Genomic DNA, 17,798 nt, shown 5'->3' on the forward strand with positions numbered 1-17,798 from the left:
ACACAGCACATGGCACTGAGCTGACACTACCACTACCACTGCCAGTACCACTACCACTTCCACAACCACTACTCCTAAATGTGTTCTCTGAACATACTTGTAACATCAAGAAAATGTTTCTTGCACAAGTGGATAGTTTTTGTGTTTTGGGAATGTCCCAACAATGTTCCCACCAGACTCTTCCCACAGCCTAATGAAACATTCTGGGAACCTTTAAAGAACAGACTAAATGTGTTCTAGGAACATTCTTGCAACATCAGGTGAATGTTTTACACAAACATTCTATAATCATCGGCACGACTGGACAGTTTTTGTGTTATGAGAATATTTGCAGCGCCCTAACGAATGTTCAGAAAACCTTCACAGAACCAATTTTGGTTTGCTGGGAGGTCTCCTGATCTCAACAAGACTTCTTGGATAAAGGAACGTTATTTAATGAAAATAATCATAAAAAAATACCACCACCACTAACACTAACAAACTCTGAATCACTCAGATCACACCAATAGGAGTTATTGGGGAGTAGTGATCAAGGGCTGTAGTAGGTCTATTGCTCTTTACAGAGAAATCTACATAACTAAATATACCAGATTATCAATCAGGCAAAGTGGGCGGTTAAGCTTCAAAAGCGGCTCCATTCTGGCATCTAGGAGGGACCTGTGTGTGCACTGACTGCATTCATTTGAGTTGATTGCATCACATTTTATGGAGTCTCAGAAGACAGGAAATCCATCAGGAAGGTAAAAATAACATTTTGTTAGAATTCCTACTGAAATGGAGGGTTGCCTTTATGTCCTGCTACTAGCGTGTGTGTGTGTGTGTGTGTATTGGGGGAGGGGAGCTCTGGTAGCTTATGGAGGTCAAATCGAGCTATGTACGGCGGTTCCCGTGCGCCTCCTAAATGTTTTAACAATACAGAAGGCTCCACATAGCACCGTATAGTGTCTTAGGTCTCTCTTGTCGTGATGTGTGTTTAGTCCTATATTTTTATTTTATTTGTAATCCCCCGTTCCTGCAGGAGGCCTTTTGCCTTTTGGTAAGCCGTCATTGTGAATAACAAGTTGTTCTTAACTGACCTGCCTAGTTAAATAAAGGTAAAATTTAAAATAATTCAATGTAAATTGCTCCGCATTGTCATGATTGGTTGTGGGGGTACATCCTGTATAAACAGAAACTCACTTCCTTGACAACTTTGACAAAAGGCTATAAGAACAAGTTCACAAATAAAATACATCTTTATGTTACCTCGTGTATGGATTTCAAAGACACAAAAATGAGTTTGATCTCCTGGAAAAAGATCTGGGAGGTAATGGGGATAGATGCCAGTAAAGAGGTCAATGGAATGCAGACCGTGGGGGACAGCAGGGTGCTGAATTGGCGCACATTCAACAAATCTGATCTAACAAAGTGGATATTTGTCAAATCTGTTATGATTGATCTATTGTAACAGGCACACAATGTAGTTACTAAAATCCGATTTGGATATATTTGGCTGTTTTCGCTACATAACATTTAGAGGTTGTCCCTTTTCAGGTTTAGAAAAAGTGACTGCTAAATGCTAACTCCCATTCGTATTAAGCTGTTAGCATAGCTAGCATACAGAAATTGGTTGTGGTTGTCAAAGGCGTTTTAAACTGTATTGATTGATGACGATGACATGGAAATATATTGGGGTTGACATCCATACAAGCGTTATACTCCAATTTCTACCTCAATCTAGTGTGAAATACACATATAAACAATAGCCTAAATGTAGACCAATTTGCTGCTGGGGCAATGGGGAGATTTGGGATGGAGATGCAGATGGGAAAAAGGTTCAGCCTTTTTATTTAGGGTCAAGGGTTAAAATTGATATCAGTGAAAAGTGTGATTTGTCAAATTGAAAATGTAACTATTAGTCATTGATTCTTTGAAAGTAATTTGCACAAAGATCTTTTGGACGGATTTAGAATCAAATCAAATAAATGAGCACCATGTGAAGTTTATAGGAGAATATCAAATTGGGTGTCAAAGGAAAGCTAAGAGTCTATATTTTGGAGAAATTAAGGCATACAGCATATTCGGGTATTCAGACCCCTTGATTTTTTCCACATTTTGTTACTTTACAGCCTTATTCTAAAATATATTACATTGTTTTCTCCCCCTCATCAATCTACACACAAATCCAAAACAGGTTTTTACATAACCCCCCGGAAATGTCATATTTACATAAGTATTCAGACCCTTTACTCAGTACTTTGTTGAAGCACCTTTGGTAATGTTTACAGCCCCGAGTCTTCTTGGGTATGACGCTACAAGCTTGGCATACCTGTATTTGGGGAGTTTCTCACATTCTTCTCTGCAGATCCTCTCAAGCTCTGTCAGGTTGGACAGGGAGCGTCGATGCACAGCTCTTTTCAGTTCTCTCCAGAGATGTTTGATTGGGTTCAAGTCCAGGCTCTAGCTGGACCACTCAAGTACATTCAGAGACTTGTCCCGAAGCCACTCCTGCATTGTCTTGGCTGTGTGCTTAGGGTCGTTCTCCTGTTGGAAGGTGAACCTCCGCCCCAGTCTGAGGTCCTGAGTGCTCTGGAACAGGTTTTCATCAAGGGTCTCTCTGTACTTTGCTCCATTCATCTTTCCCTCGATCCTGACTAGTCTCCAAGCCCCTGCAGCTGAACAATATCCCCCATAGCATGATTCTGCCACCACCATCATTCACCGTAAGGATAGTCGTCGTGATTACTTTCTTATGTCGTTCTCGCATGCACCAACAGTTTAAATAGTGTTGATAGGTGACAGAATGCAGTCGGACCATCACATAATTGGCATATATATATTACTCTTGCAGAATTTCCATGTGGGTGAGGATATTGGAAATTTAAATCGAAGCCTACAGGATGATAACAGAATAATTCATAACTGACTTTTTTCGACATAACATAGGTACAGCAGATCCCCTTATTGTATGGGACACTTTTAAATATGCCTTTAGAGGCCATGCAATTCAGTACTCATCTACAAAACAAAAGCAATTTACAGTTGAAGTCGGAAGTTTACATACACCTTAGTCAAATACATTTAAACTCTGTTTTTCACAATTCCTGACATTTAATCCTTGTAAAAACTCCCTGTCTTAGGTCAGTTAGGATCACTGCTTTATTTTAAGAATGTGAAATGTCAGAATAATAGCAGAGAGAGAATGATTTATTTCAGCTTTTATTTCTTTCATCACATTCCCAGTGGGTCAAAAGTTTACATGCACTCAATTAGTATTTGGTAGCATTGCCTTTAAATTGTTTAACTTGGGTCAAAGGTTTCGGGTAGACTTCCACAAGCTTCCCACTATAAGTTGGGTGAATTTAGGCCCATTCCTCATGACAGAGCTGGTGTAACTGAGTCAGGTTTGTAGGCGTCCTTGCTCGTACACGCTTTTTCAGTTCTGACCACACATTTTTATGGGATTGAGGTCAGGGCTTTGTGATGGCCACTCCAATACCTTGACTTTGTTGTCCATAAGCCATTTTGCCACAACTTTGGAAGTATGCTTGGGGTCATTGTCCATTTGGAACACCCATTTACGACCAAGCTTTAACTTCCTGACTGATGTCTTGAGATGTTGCTTCAATATATCCACATAATTTTCTTTCCTCATGATGCCATCTATTTTGTGAAGTGCACCAGTCCCTCCTGCAGCAAAGCACCCCCACAACATGATGCTGCCACCATTATGCTTCACGGTTGGGATGGTGTTCCTCGGCTTGCAAGCCCAAAAAGTACAATATTTGTCCCCATGTGCAGTTGCAAACCGTAGTCCGGCTTTTTCATGCGGTTTTGGAGCAGTGGCTTCTTCCTTGCTGAGCGGCCTTTCAGGTTATGTCAATATAGGACTTGTTTTACTGTGGATAGAGATACTTTTGTACCTGTTTCCTACAGCATCTTCACAAGGTCCTTTGCTGTTGTTCTGGGATTGATTTGCACTTTTCACACTAATGTACGTTTATTGTTTGTACAGATGAACGTGGTACCTTCAGGCGTTTGGAAATTACGACACAGGTACACCTCCAATTGACTCTAATTATGTCAATTAGCCTATCAGAAGCTTCTAAAGCCATGACATCATTTTCTGGAATTTTCCAAGCTGTTTTAAGGCACAGTCAACTTAGTGTATGTAAACTTCTGACCCACTGGAATTGTGATACAGTGAATTATAAGTGAAATAATCTGTCTGTAAACAATTCTTGGAAAAATTACTTGTGTCATGCACAAAGTAGATGTCCTAACCGACTTGCCAAAACTATAGTTTGTTAACAAGAAATTTGTGGAGTGGTTGAAAAACGAGTTTTAATGACTCCAACCTAAGTGTATGTAAACTTCCGACTTCAACTGTAGGTCAAAAGAGTCCATATTAACAAAGGAAATTGAAGGACTAATAGTACAGACAGCAATAAAAACTACAGCATAGAGGCTCAGAATAAGTTAGAGGAGAAACAAAAAGAAATGGAGGAACTTATTTAAGAAAGATCCAGTGTAATATATTATACAAATAAAGTGAACCGGATGGAATATGGGGAAAGATGCAGCAAATCTTCAACATAGAAATGCTACCAGAAAGAATTTACTGAAACTTCTTACAAATTATGGAGTCACTCATGATTCACCAAATTATATTTTAAAAGAGAAAAGAGGAGTACTTTAAGCATATGTTTTTGTTTCACTCTCCTCTATCTCCACTAACCAAAGCTAATTGTATGGATTTTTTTCTTATTAACAAAGTAAAATTAACATCTGTACAGAAAGACTCATGTGAAGGCCAAATTACAGAGGAACTTCTTGACGCAATTAAAGCCTTTAAGTCCGAGAAAACTCCAGGGCTGGATGGCAAACCAGTGGAAGTATGATATACTCAGAGAACCGTTATTAGCATGTTTTAACCACTTACATGGTAGATTATTGGAAACTCAAGATCTGATTTCATTATTACTGAAACAGGACCCAAGTAGTAAATATAAAGATCCTGTCAATTTACAAATTCAGTGGCCTCTTACACTTCAGTGTTGTGATGCATAAAATCTAGCTAAAAGCTTAGCGCATAGAATTAAAAAGGTTTTGTCAGATATTATTCATCGTAATCAGACAGGTTTATTTTACATTGGAGGTAACATAACACAAGCACTGGAAACAATAGAACACTATGAAATATCTGGGAAACCAGGCCTGGTGTTCATAGCTGACTTTGAAAAGGCTTTGATAAAGTACGACTGGAGTTTATATATAAATGCCTGGAATATTTCAATTTTGGTGAATCTCTTATAAAATCGGTTAAGTTATGAAAAGTAGTCCTAGGTGTAAAATAGTCAATAATGACTACTTCTCAGTTTTAAACTGTCAAGATGAGTAAAACAAGGTTGTCCACTTTCGGCATATCTATTTATTATTGCCATCGAAATGTTAGCTGTTAAAATTAGATCCAACAATAATATTAAGGGATTAGAAATCCAGGGTTTAAAAACAAAGGTGTCATTGTTCACTGATGATTCATGGTTTCTTTTAAATCCACAATTAGAATTCCTCCACAGCCTCATAGAGGATCTATATACTTTTTCTAACCTCTCTGGATTAAAACCAAAATTTGATAAGTGTACTATATTACGAATACTTACAGTCGTGGCCAAAAGTTTTGAGAATAACACAAATATTAATTTCCACAAAGTCTGCTGCCTCAGTTTGTATGATGGCAATTTGCATATACTCCAGAATGTTATGAAGAGTGATCAGATGAAATGCAAATTAATTGCAAAGTCCCTCTTTGCCATGCAAATGAACTGAATCCCCAAAAAACATTTCCACTGCATTTCAGCCCTGCCACAAAAGGACGAGCTGACATCATGTCAGTGATTCTCTCGTTAACACAGGTGTGAGTGTTGACGAGGACAAGGCTGGAGATCACTCTGTCATGCTGATTGAGTTCGAATAACAGACTGGATGCTTGAAAAGAAGGGTGGTGCTTGGAATCATTGTTCTTTCTCTGTCAACCATGGTTACCTGCAAGGAAACACGTGCCGTCATCATTGCTTTGCACAAAAAGGGCTTCACAGGCACGGATATTGCTGCCAGTAAGATTGCACCTAAATCAACCATTTATCGGATCATCAAGAACTTCAAAAAGAGCGGTTCAATTGTTGTGAAGAAGGCTTCAGGGAGCCCAAGAAAGTCCAGCAAGCGCCAGGACCATCTTCTGAAGTTAATTCAGCTGCGGGATCAGGGCACAACCAGTACAGAGCTTGCTCAGGAATGGCAGCAGGCAGGTGTGAGTGCATCTGCACGCACAGTGAAGCAAAGACTTTTGGAGGATGGCCTGATGTCAAGAAGGGCAGCAAAGAAGACAATTCTCTCCAGGAAAAACATCAGAGACAGACTGATTTTCTGCAAAAGTTACTGGGCTTGAACTGCTGAGGACTGGAGTAAAGTAATTTTCTCTGATGAATCCCCTTTCCGATTGTTTGGGGCATCCGGAAAAAAGCTTGTCCGAAGAAGACGAGGTGAGCGCTACCATCAGTCCTGTGTCATGCCAACAGTAAAGCATCCTGAGACCATTCATGTGTGGAGTTGCTTCTCAGCCAAGGGAGTGGGCTCACTCATAATTTTGCCTAAAGAACACAGCACAAATAAAGATTGGTACCAACACATCCTCCAAGAGGAACATCTCCCAACCATCCAGGAACAGTTTGGTGACGAACAATGCCTTTTCCAGCATGATGGAGCACCTTGCCATAAGGCAAAAGTGATAACTAAGTGGCTCGGGGAACAAAACATCGATATTTTGGCTCCATGGCCAAGAGACTCCCCAGACATTAATCCCATTGAGAACTTGTGGTCAATCCTCAAGACGTGGGTGGACAAACAAAACCCCATAAATTCTGACAATCTCCAAGCATTGGTTATGCAAGAATGGGCTGCCATCAGTCAGGATGTGGCCCAGAAGTTAATTGACAGCATGCCAGGGCAGATTGCAGAGGTCTTGAAAAAGAAGGGTCAACACTGCAAATATTGACTCTTTACATCAACTTCATGTAATTGTCAATAAAATCCTTTGACATTTATGAAATGCTTGTAATTATACGTCAGTATTCCATAGTATCTAAAGACACTGAGGCAGCAGACCTTGTGAAAATTAATATTTGTGTCATTCTCAAATCTTTTGTCCATGACTGTATACATTGCGTGTATTTTACCAATCAAATGGTCTGACCCCAGTGGACATACTCGGAATACACATCCAAAAATAGATAACATCTTGCTCCAATGGAAAGAAAAATACCTGTCTATTTGTGGAAAAATCACTCTAATTAACTCTTTAGTCATATCACAATTGACCTATTTGCTTATGGTTTTGCCTACACCTAGCGACCTGTTTTTTAAATGATATGAGCCAAAAATATTCAATTTTATTTGGAATGGCAAGCCAGACAAAATTAAAAGGGCCTATTTGTATAAAGAATGTGAATTTGGTTGGGCAGAAATGATTAAATATTAAAGCATTAGACCTCTCACTAAAGGCATCAGTCATACAAAAGTTATACTTAAATCTGAAATGGTTCTCTAGTAAATTCGTAAGAATGTCTCAACCCATGTTCAAGAATGGCCTTTTTCGCTTTATTCAGATTACAAATGCTCACTTTCGGTTAAGTGAAAACGAAATAATCTCCAAAATATCTGTCAGGTATACTCCTTCTCCGGCCTCTAGGTCATCAGGCTGCTGATTATCCCGCACACCTGTCACCATCGTCAAGCGCACCAGCGCCTCATGACACTCACCTGGACTCCATCACCTCCTTGATTATCTTCCCTATATCTGTCACTCCCCTTGGTTCCTTCCTCACATAAGGGAAGCGTCAGAGAGTGTTTTATTTGTGTCAGTGTAAATGACGTCCGGTCCGGGAGCCGCTACAGGCTCTCATGCCTCAGCCAGATCACCAGGCCCCCCTGCCTCAGCCGGCATGTCGGGCTTTCATGCCTCCCCCGGATCGCCAGTCTCCCCTGCTTCTATCCAAAATTACAACAAACTAATTGCAGCATTACCGCAAAAATGAAAGAGGCAAGTGGAAGGGGGAAATTAAGGAAATTGACTGTCGGACCTGCATTAAAGACCGAAATTGCTTTTTAAAAAATGTGATAAATAAAATTATATACCAGTTTCATTTAAGGACCAAACAATTGACAGCTGTGCCATATAAATTGCAAATAGTTGGGAAGAGACTTTCGATGTACCGATTCCATGGTATTTGGTTTATAAATTGACACACAAAACGACGCCAGATTAAAAACGTTGAATTTTTCAATTTAAATGATTATGCCAAAATTCTTGCAACCAATAGAATGTTATATGGGGGATACAATTTTCCCAGCTCTGCAGATTTTGCTGCGAGGAGGCAGAGTCATTAGATCATTTATTTTGGTACTGTCCATATGTAGCTCGTTTTTGGTCACAGGTCAAGGAATGGCTGAAGAATTGCAACATTTACCTGGAGCTAAAATGCAGTTAGCAATACTGGGTGATTTGAAAAGTCATAGTCAATCGATCAATAATATAATAACTATTTTAGCAAAAATAAAAAATCTATTTTTAAAAAGAATCTGGGTTTGGCAGATGCCAGGAGAACGATACCTGCCCGAATGCATAGTGACAACTGTAAAGTTTGGTGGAGAAGGAATAATGGTCTGGGGCTGTTTTTCATGGTTCGGGCTCGGCCGCTTAGTTCCTGTGAAGGGAAATCTTAACGCTACAAGATACAATGACATTCTTGACGATTCTGTGCTTCTAACTTTGTGGCAACAGTTTGGGGAAGGCCCTTTCCTGTTTCAGCATGACAATTCCCCTGTGCACAAAGCGAGTTCCATACAGAAATGGTTTGTTGAGATTGGTGTGAAAGAACGTGACTGGCCTGCAACAGGGCCCTGACCTCAACCTCATCGAACACCTTTAAATGAATTGGAACGCAGACTGCGAGCCAGGTCTAATCACATAAAATAAGTGCACTTCCTCACTAATGCTCTTGTGTCTGAATAGAAGCAAGTCCCTGCAGAAATGTTCCAATATCTAGCGGAAAGCCTTCCCAGAAGAGTGGAGGCTGTTGTAGCAGAAAAGGGGGGACCCAAATCCATTTTAATGTCCATGATTTTGGAATGAGATGTTCGACGAGCAGATGTCCACATACTTTTGGTTGTGTAGTGTATTTCCATGTTAAAATGTTATGCGAGGCATTTCCCCCATTGTCTTTGATGGTAGGCCACTCTAGTGGGCCTACATTATGATCAAATAGCCACAGTAACCTACTTGACCGCTGTCTGAAACTGTAACTTAAAGCGGGTACAGTCTCAGTGATCACACTAATGCGCGCTAGAAGTTGCACAGAATTTTCACAACATTCAAGTTTGCACTCAGCAGATGTGACATTTTCTCAGTTCCGAAAACATTTTGAGGGAACATTGGTGGTAAGTAAGTCCCAGAACATCACTGTGGCCCGAGTTCCCTGCCATCCAGGACCTCTATACCAGGCGGTGTAAGAGGAAGGCCCAAGAAATTGTCAAAGACTCCAGCCATTCAAGCCATAGACGGTTCTCACTTCTACTGCATGGCAAGCGGTACCAGTGCACCAAGTCTGGAACCACCAGGACCCTGAACAGCTTCTAACCCCAAGCCATAAGAATGCAAAAACAAAGCTGCTATGTAGCTAATTAAATGGCTACCCAGATTACCAGCATTGGCCCTTTTTTGAACTAGGTTTCTTACACGGACTACATGCACACACACTGGACCCATACACTCACACATACTTACACTGACACCCCAACACACACATACACACAGACAATACATATTCCCACACACACATAAGATGTGCACACATGCATACTGAAGCCACACACACGTTCACCCGCATACACACACACACACACACTTTCAAATTCACCACATACGCTGCTGCTACCGCTCAGTCTATAATCTATCATGTTGCCTAGTCACTTTACCCCTACATATATGTACAGTACATAGGTACCTCAATTACCTCGCACCTCTGCACATCGACTCGGTACTGGTACTCCCTGTATATAGCCATGTTATGCCCTGAAGCAAATTGAAAAGTAAAGCCTTAAATATGTTTGCTGTGTATAAAGTTTGTCTGTGTTATTTGGCATACTGTTTTGTAAAATATGTTTGTATATTGTGTTATATTTGTTGTTAATAAGTTATAATTTTGGAATCCCAGTCTAGTTAGCTAGTTTTGTGTTTTAGGCTAGTGTGCAGCGGCTGCAGCCAGCAGGTGTTATCGATGAGGATGTTTCAAATGATCATCATCTGGTGAGTGGAATGGGTGTTTTTTAAAATTTTATTGCAGCTCGCTTGCTGTTGTTATCACTTTGAAAATAACTTGTGTGTAAAACATTGTTCCATTGAAACTAGATCACCGGTTACTTTGTGTGCTGAACGTGACAAATGCACTGGGAAGTAACAGTTGTACATTTCTATGGGCAAATGGTTGAGTTTTTGTATTCTTATGATTGGGACTTATTGGCTTATTATGTCCAGGTGAACAGGCTGCTTATATTTTAACATCATGCTGTGTGCGACTGCTGTCTTTCTATCGGTCCTATGTATTTTACAGAAAGTGCCCTCCTACGTGGAGTGTGCTGGTATCACATTCGCTGTACTTTCAACATCACGAGCCTATCACACTCACATCCTTTGATATGTCACTGTTGTCGCGTTTGGTGATAGTGTGATAGTGATGGCGTTAGGCTACCATGGGTTGTGTAAGCAGTATGGTTGATGTTGCTGGTAGCATTAGTTTTTGCAGGTGCTGTTTCTATGTGAGTGGCAGCCCGAAGCCTGGCTCAGCCCGAGGAGCGCATTAAGTGATGCTATGTTTCTGTTATTTTTTGCGATTTCTGAATTTGGTACAAAGGCCTAGGCTCAATAGCCACGGTTCGCCACTGACACAAACACATAGCATCAGAACCTCCTCCTCCACAGCTGTATGTAGACAACAACACAGAGAATCTGCAGACATCTTGACTAATACACGAGTGGAAATGTACAGATCTTATTCGGTTAAAACAAGAATTTCTGAAACTATATCTAAAGAGTCATTGTGTAACTCAGACATTATTTACCACCCTCCTTCAGACTATGTGACAAGTCATTGTGTCCCTCTTTTAAAGTAATGGAGCCTCCTCCACAGCATTCCCTTAGTTAGCTACTGCTCTCTGAACTCTGACCAAAACGCCCCCTCTCACCCACCTCCTCTGCTCCATTCCATCCCTCCATCCACCCTGCTCCAGTCAGACACCTCTGATGTGTGAGAGAGAGACCCAGTCACAGAGGCGCTGGCACAGATAGAGACTTGGCCCGGTCGGTCAGAGAGATCAATACAGACAGTCTCCATGTGCCTCTCTCCTTCAATAAACCTAACCTTTCTCATTTATACCCTCCATCTGGTGCAGGGTGACTGACTGACTGACTGACTGACAGACAGACAGACAGACAGACAGACAGACAGACAGACAGACAGACAGACAGACAGACAGACAGACAGACAGACAGACAGACAGACAGACAGACAGACAGACAGACAGACAGACAGACAGACAGACAGACAGACAGACAGACAGACAGACAGACAGACAGACAGACAGACAGACAGACAGACAGACAGACAGACAGAGTACTGCAGTAGTGACATGTGTGCCTCTATTGTGTGCCAAACAGGAACTGTCCCAACAAACAGGCCCTAAGCTTTTCAATTATAGATACTACTGATAAGACAAAGAGTGTATGATTCATCTGTCTGGAAGGGACATGCAGCTTGGCCTATATACTGACCTATGTGGGAGATACACACCCACAAAGCATGATTGATACAGCAGATATGCACCATACCATTATGCATTTCTTCCTCTAGAAAGGGTTCCTAAGTATTCCGTCAGTAGAAAGAGTGAAAGCTATCATATCACACCCACATTTCACAATGTTCCCCTTCATTTAAGAATCGAATATTCACAGCAGACTGCAGTGATGCCATCCAGCCATCTATTATTCACTTAATGTCAATAAAACAGATCTACTGTAAGAGAGCTGCCCTGGATTTGGGGAGATGGGGAAGTTTGCATTTCTGAAATGAAATTTGTCACATAATAGACACTTTCGGATGCCGAACGGATGGTGCCCGGTGGTCTTGTCATTCCCTATCAAACACATTGGTGATTTATATAAACCTTTTCTACATGGGAAGACCTCCAATGCAGTCTCAGAACCTAACTACTAACCAGACACCTCCTGTCTAGCTGCAACCTGTCAATCCACCTGTCTCTGGGTCTGTCTCTGTGTCTGTCATTGTGTCTGCCTCCGTGTCTGTTGGTCAGTCAGTCATTCAGTATGCCTGTGTGGCTGGCTTGCCTGCCAATGTAACAAGGCTGGCCAGATGGACGTGGGAGTCTGCAGAGCTCTGATGTTTACTGAGCTACACATGGAAGCAGAGAAAGCTGGAGATACAGACTCAGCCACCTCATACAGCAGAAGCAGCACCAGCCATACTGCAGAGGCCAGCCAGCCAGCTAGCTGTCTAGCCCGGACAGACTCACCTGACACTCAGCTCAGATAGACCCAGTCCTTAAGGTTAGTTTTTTTCATTGCACTGCAGTGCAGTGAGCAGTGGGGATAGCCCTGTTCACAACATTACCACTCACTCACTGACAATGAACGGTGGCTATTTAACTCTCCACATGATATAGGCCAGGGGTTTTCAAACTGGGGTCCACGGCCCGATGTACTGCAGGGGGTCCAAAATAATATTTTTTGGTGTGAAAATTAATTATTTGATGAATATCGCTAGCTGCAACAGAACACCAATATGGATACCATTTGTATGTCTCTGTGTCCAGTATGAAGGAAGTTAGAGTTAGTTTCCCGAGCCAATGCTAACTAGCGTTAGCGCAATGACTGGATGTCTAGAGTAGCAGTTAGCATGCTAGCTGTTCCTGTTCATCTGACTCTGGGGAAGTAGGTAAATGTCAAAATCTCCAACTATCCTTTTAATCTAGAGTAAATTACAGTCACTGGAGCTAATGACAGTGTTTTTTCTGTATAGAAAATTCTTAGGCAGGCCGTCTAAGCGATAATATGCGGGATGGAAAAACAGTTTCACTGTCAACTTAAATTACCAAAACAATATATTTTTGGATAGAAAAACTGTTTCAGTATCAACTTAAATGACCAAAACCAGATAAAAAGCATGCAGAAAATATATTGAACTATATCTTTTTTTTATAATACCATCTTTGAAAAACTAACAATCAAATAAAAGCTAGACAGTCAGGGAGAATCGAAAATTCCAAAAACTGGGCATTCAGGGCATTGATTTTGTTTGAGGAGAGGAACACAGCATTAGCATTAAAACTTTAACATTTCCTCTCAGCTCATGACAAACGGTGTAGCATTGCTGGAAATTAGCTTCTAAACTGCAACATTTTCTCTCAACTCAATGGAAAAATGTGTAGAATTGCAGAAAACTAGCTTTACAATAGCGAAATGTTCTCTTCGCTGCCAAGATACCTTTCTTGCTAATAGACTATGTTAGTTCACACTTCCAATGAACTGTGGGGAGGTCAAAATAATGACACTGTCTACCAAATCTATTCATTTTAAAATGTTGATTACTTCTACTTTCCATTATCATTCACATTCACCTATCATGATAAGACAATACTCTTTTGTTAACATCTGATGGGGGTCTGGTCTGGGTAGCCGGTTTGTCTGGGCAGGGGTCCCTGGGCAAGAAAAGTTTGAAAACCCCTGACATAGGCAATTGTATATGCAGGAAATTCACAACATGGAATTATTAAAAAGGAACAAGGACAATTAGATTAGATTATTGGGTTAGTGGGGGGTTTCCTGCCATGTAAGATATTGTCAATCTGTCTATTACTATCACTGGTAATCACTTAGGACTACACCTTAGCAGGGTGATTGATAGGGGCTATGTTTATGGTCTAATGCGTGCATGTTGAATTACAATAGTTGCCGTTTTATTACAATATATGTAGCCTAATAAAAGACTGCAACATTAAGCATTTTTTGTTAGAATAGTAGTGGACGCTAAAACAGACATACATATGTTGTTTCAACCCGAAGTATACTATGACGAGATCAGCTCGACTCACACAAAATGAAAGCAGAACGATGTAGTCCTACATAATGAGACAACCACGATTACATGATGTAATGCACGGAAGCAACAAGACATACAAACATCAGACAACATGGGCTAGATGGATAACCTATTTGGACCTGTTCACACTCATCTTATTCAATTAAATATATTTCAGGGAGTATCACACGGCGACAGGCGTGCTCTGCCTCGCATGCAACAGAGCAGCGTTATCCGCAGCTTGTTCGTGCTTGCTGCGCGTGTGCCACACCGCCTCCCATGGCGAGAGAGCTGCTTACCTGAGCTGTCCATGGTGCTGCAGTCGTCCTCGCGCAGTGGGCCTGCCTTCGGTCCTCCTAGGGTAGCTGCTACCGAGCCGCCGCCGATTCCGCTGCCTCTCCCTCCCCCGTTATTGAAGTTACCGCTGCTATCGACCAACTGTAAAGATTCATAGCCATCGTAACTGCAGGTCTTTTTCTTATAGCCACCCAGTAGGCTCATCTCATTCAACTCTGCGCCGTGGATTTGAGAATTACATATAAATACTACAAAAAAAGCTACTGCATGCACATATCCCCGACGACAAAAAAATCAGATATCTGTTTAGAAATAATCCACCAGATATGCGCTAGCAGTTCCAGCACCGCCTCTCCCTGTTTTCTTTTCTCCGCGATATCATAAGCAGAACGTTGTCATCAGGATCGCATTTACTACGCCGCACATCCACCGCTATGCCTGCCAGTCCCCGTTGAGTTAATGGGTCCTTTCAGGCTTTCTGCTCCAGGCCAATCCTGACAACACCATGTCGGCAGTAGGTGACTAAACGATCGCCTGTTTCATTGTGATTTCTTTACAAAGCAGTAGGCTAATATTTGTCAGAAAATATACATGTCGGATAGGCTGTAGATGTGATCTAGCCTACAGGATAGCCTACATAGAATTGATTCTATTCTACACGAAAATATTCCCAAATCGATTTCTAAAAACATATTTTAACAGCCTATAGTTAACACAATATCCTCATATGCTCATAATAATAATTAAGGCTTAAATTAACAATATTATTACAGAACACTTTTCAGGCTCTTATAAACTATGTAGGCAATAGTCTCCATTGCTAAGGGCTATAGTTTAAGCTGGTTATGGGCCAGTTGTAGGCTATACAGTATCGCTCCACAGACATAGTATAAAGGAATGCAAGTGCTGAAGTCTTTTAGTCTGCACTGTAGGACAGCATTGTGCTTTGTCAGGGGACTGGGGGAGCACTTCAGTCTGTTGACCATTAAAGATCTCGACACCCTATTCCCTATATAGTGCACTGCTTTAGACAAGGGCCACGGGCCTCTGGTCAAAATGGGCAGTGGTCAAAAGTAGTGCACTATATAGGGAATAGGGTGCCATTTGGGAAGTCAACTACTTGGAGTTCTGGAACATGCTTCCTTCCTTGGCCCAGTCCCCTGGCAACTGAGGGGCTGCATGGTTGCTCAAAGCAGGACTCGGGCCTGGGAAACCCTTTATACCAGGAGCCCTGGACTGAAAGCACAGCAGGGAAGGGAATTTCCAAAAAAAGATAAATGATTCCCCACGCAACCGGACACAAAGTGCCACTCCATTGAAGGATGTAGTTTCCTCTGAAAGCCAGCCTCCCAACGTCAGACATTTCCCCCTGATGCATTGCTTCAGGATGTCAACTCCTGCTTTCAGTCTCCAATACAAATGGTTACAACCTTCACTTAGAAAACTGGACCAGGACATCAAAAAAGCAATGTAATGTCCTGACATTGCAGCTGTTTTTTTTTATACCACTGGTGACATGGTATTTTATGGTTATGGTCACACAACTGTGTGATACAAGAAGCGATCACTTTGATAATGACAGTGCCCACTGTACTCATAACTAACTAACCCGCTTTGAATTTGGGATCCAGTTTTAAAAGCAGATCACACTGTACTGACAACTACACTTCCAAATAATTCATCATAATGGACAGATAAGTGAATATGTACAGCAAACAGGGAGAGACAATCATAAACCTGCTAAAAACAATGACAGCAATTTCTTGTTAAATAAATAACTACATAACCCAGCCTACTACTGCCTTTATTAACTTCCTAAAGCTTTAAATTCCACATTGAACTCATTCATACTTTTATAGGAGGGGTTTAACCACTTGGATATGTCTTGGATGTTAATAAGACACTGTGGGTTAAAGAGAAGATCAAGTTTAACAAAGACCTTGGGATATTTTACAAGACCTTTGCCTCATAAACTGATGTTTATTTCAGCTCTTCAGCTGTACACCCCCTCAAACATTGCGCTGTGGCATCCATGTTGGGTGCCTTTACTATATGATTGTTTAAGGCATGTCCATATCATTTTGAAGACAACAATAGTATGGAAGTCCAGCCAACTGTCAAACCATACAATGGTTCTCTTCAATAGGCCTATACTGACCAAAAATAAGCTATTCTACTAGATTCATTGGATTTGCCATCATCTTTAAGGGTGGATAGTGGATTAATGATTATCCCTATACTGTTTAAAATGGAATGACCACTGGAATCTGCTGGGTAGGGTTAGGGTCCACTGGCAGACATAGGGAGATTTTCAACTGCATACTCCGAGTCCTCTCATCGCTTCCTTCTCAAAACCCATTGGATGAGGAAGCCAGAGGGCCAGACCCTCTGACCTTCTCCACCAATGGGTTTTCAGGAGTATGCAATTGAGATTCTCCCATAGTATCGCATAGTATTTCTATATAGGCCTATGCTATATCTCGAAGCCCGAATGAGAAAAATAGTTTTGAACGGTTATCCAACTCGGAATTCCAAGTTAGAAACTCGGACATCTTTCTAGAGCTGGGACTTTCCCATCTGAAAATCACTGACGTCATTATTTGACCTCGTTTGTCCAGTTGTCTTGAAAGCACCAAATGCCGTCGTGGGAAAAAACAGAACTGGCAATCGCATAAGCGACTGGATCATACAAGGGATTTCCCTAATATTCTTCCTCAGGAAAACCCATTTCCCTTTAAAACTGAGGTTAATAATTCATTTGATAATGATAGCAAATAGGCTAATTAGTATAATATTTTGATGTTTTTTCAAGGATTGTCGTCTTGTTCAACCTGCCCCTCCAATGCAATGTGTCCGCCTCAAATAAACGCGCATTCAGCAACATGAATCATCCCCGTCATAGCCAGCTTTTTTTTCTTTTTTTTTAACTAAACATGTCATTTTCCATTTTGATGTCTCACAGAATAGAAACTTTGAGAATTATGTTCGAGAGTTTTCCCAAATAGTTCAATTATGAATAATCTCAGATCATGTCTAAAAATCCCCTTGGTCATATTTGTCATTCAGTGCACTTGGAACGTTTGTAACCGTTAGGCTACGGCGGATTCATTACTCATATCAGTGCACGTTTTTTGTTTCATAATAATTAACAAATGCATAGAAAGGTTTAAAGCTTCAACAGTAGCCTACGGGGTTATAATCAACGTCATATAGGGCTTGAGCGCAGAGGGCCTTTTCCCCGTCGTTATGCATTTCCTCGCCTAAAGACAACCTAGGCCTGACAAAACACCTGCACTGAAAATAAAGCCAAACATC

At 41.2% G+C, this 17,798-nt stretch overlaps 1 protein-coding gene across 5 annotated transcripts in view; it reads right to left on the reverse strand.

The window, feature by feature from the left end:
* LOC112250636 (DnaJ (Hsp40) homolog, subfamily C, member 6) overlaps window positions 1–17,798 on the reverse strand; it is a 64,107-nt gene that overhangs the window by 45,761 nt on the left and 548 nt on the right. For 4 of the 5 annotated variants that reach the window (XM_042321285.1, XM_042321288.1, XM_042321290.1 and 1 more), the window contains exon 1: window positions 14,486–14,950. In XM_042321285.1, the coding sequence (XP_042177219.1) occupies window positions 14,486–14,687 (202 nt within the window). In that variant the 5' untranslated portion in view covers window positions 14,688–14,950. Of the gene's footprint in view, window positions 1–14,485; window positions 14,951–17,798 lie in introns of those variants that run through there. The other variant, XM_042321293.1, reaches the window with a different exon arrangement.

Source organism: Oncorhynchus tshawytscha, linkage group LG01 (genome assembly GCF_018296145.1).
Source record: "Oncorhynchus tshawytscha isolate Ot180627B linkage group LG01, Otsh_v2.0, whole genome shotgun sequence".
In the NCBI taxonomy this organism is placed as follows: Eukaryota; Metazoa; Chordata; class Actinopteri; order Salmoniformes; family Salmonidae; genus Oncorhynchus; species Oncorhynchus tshawytscha.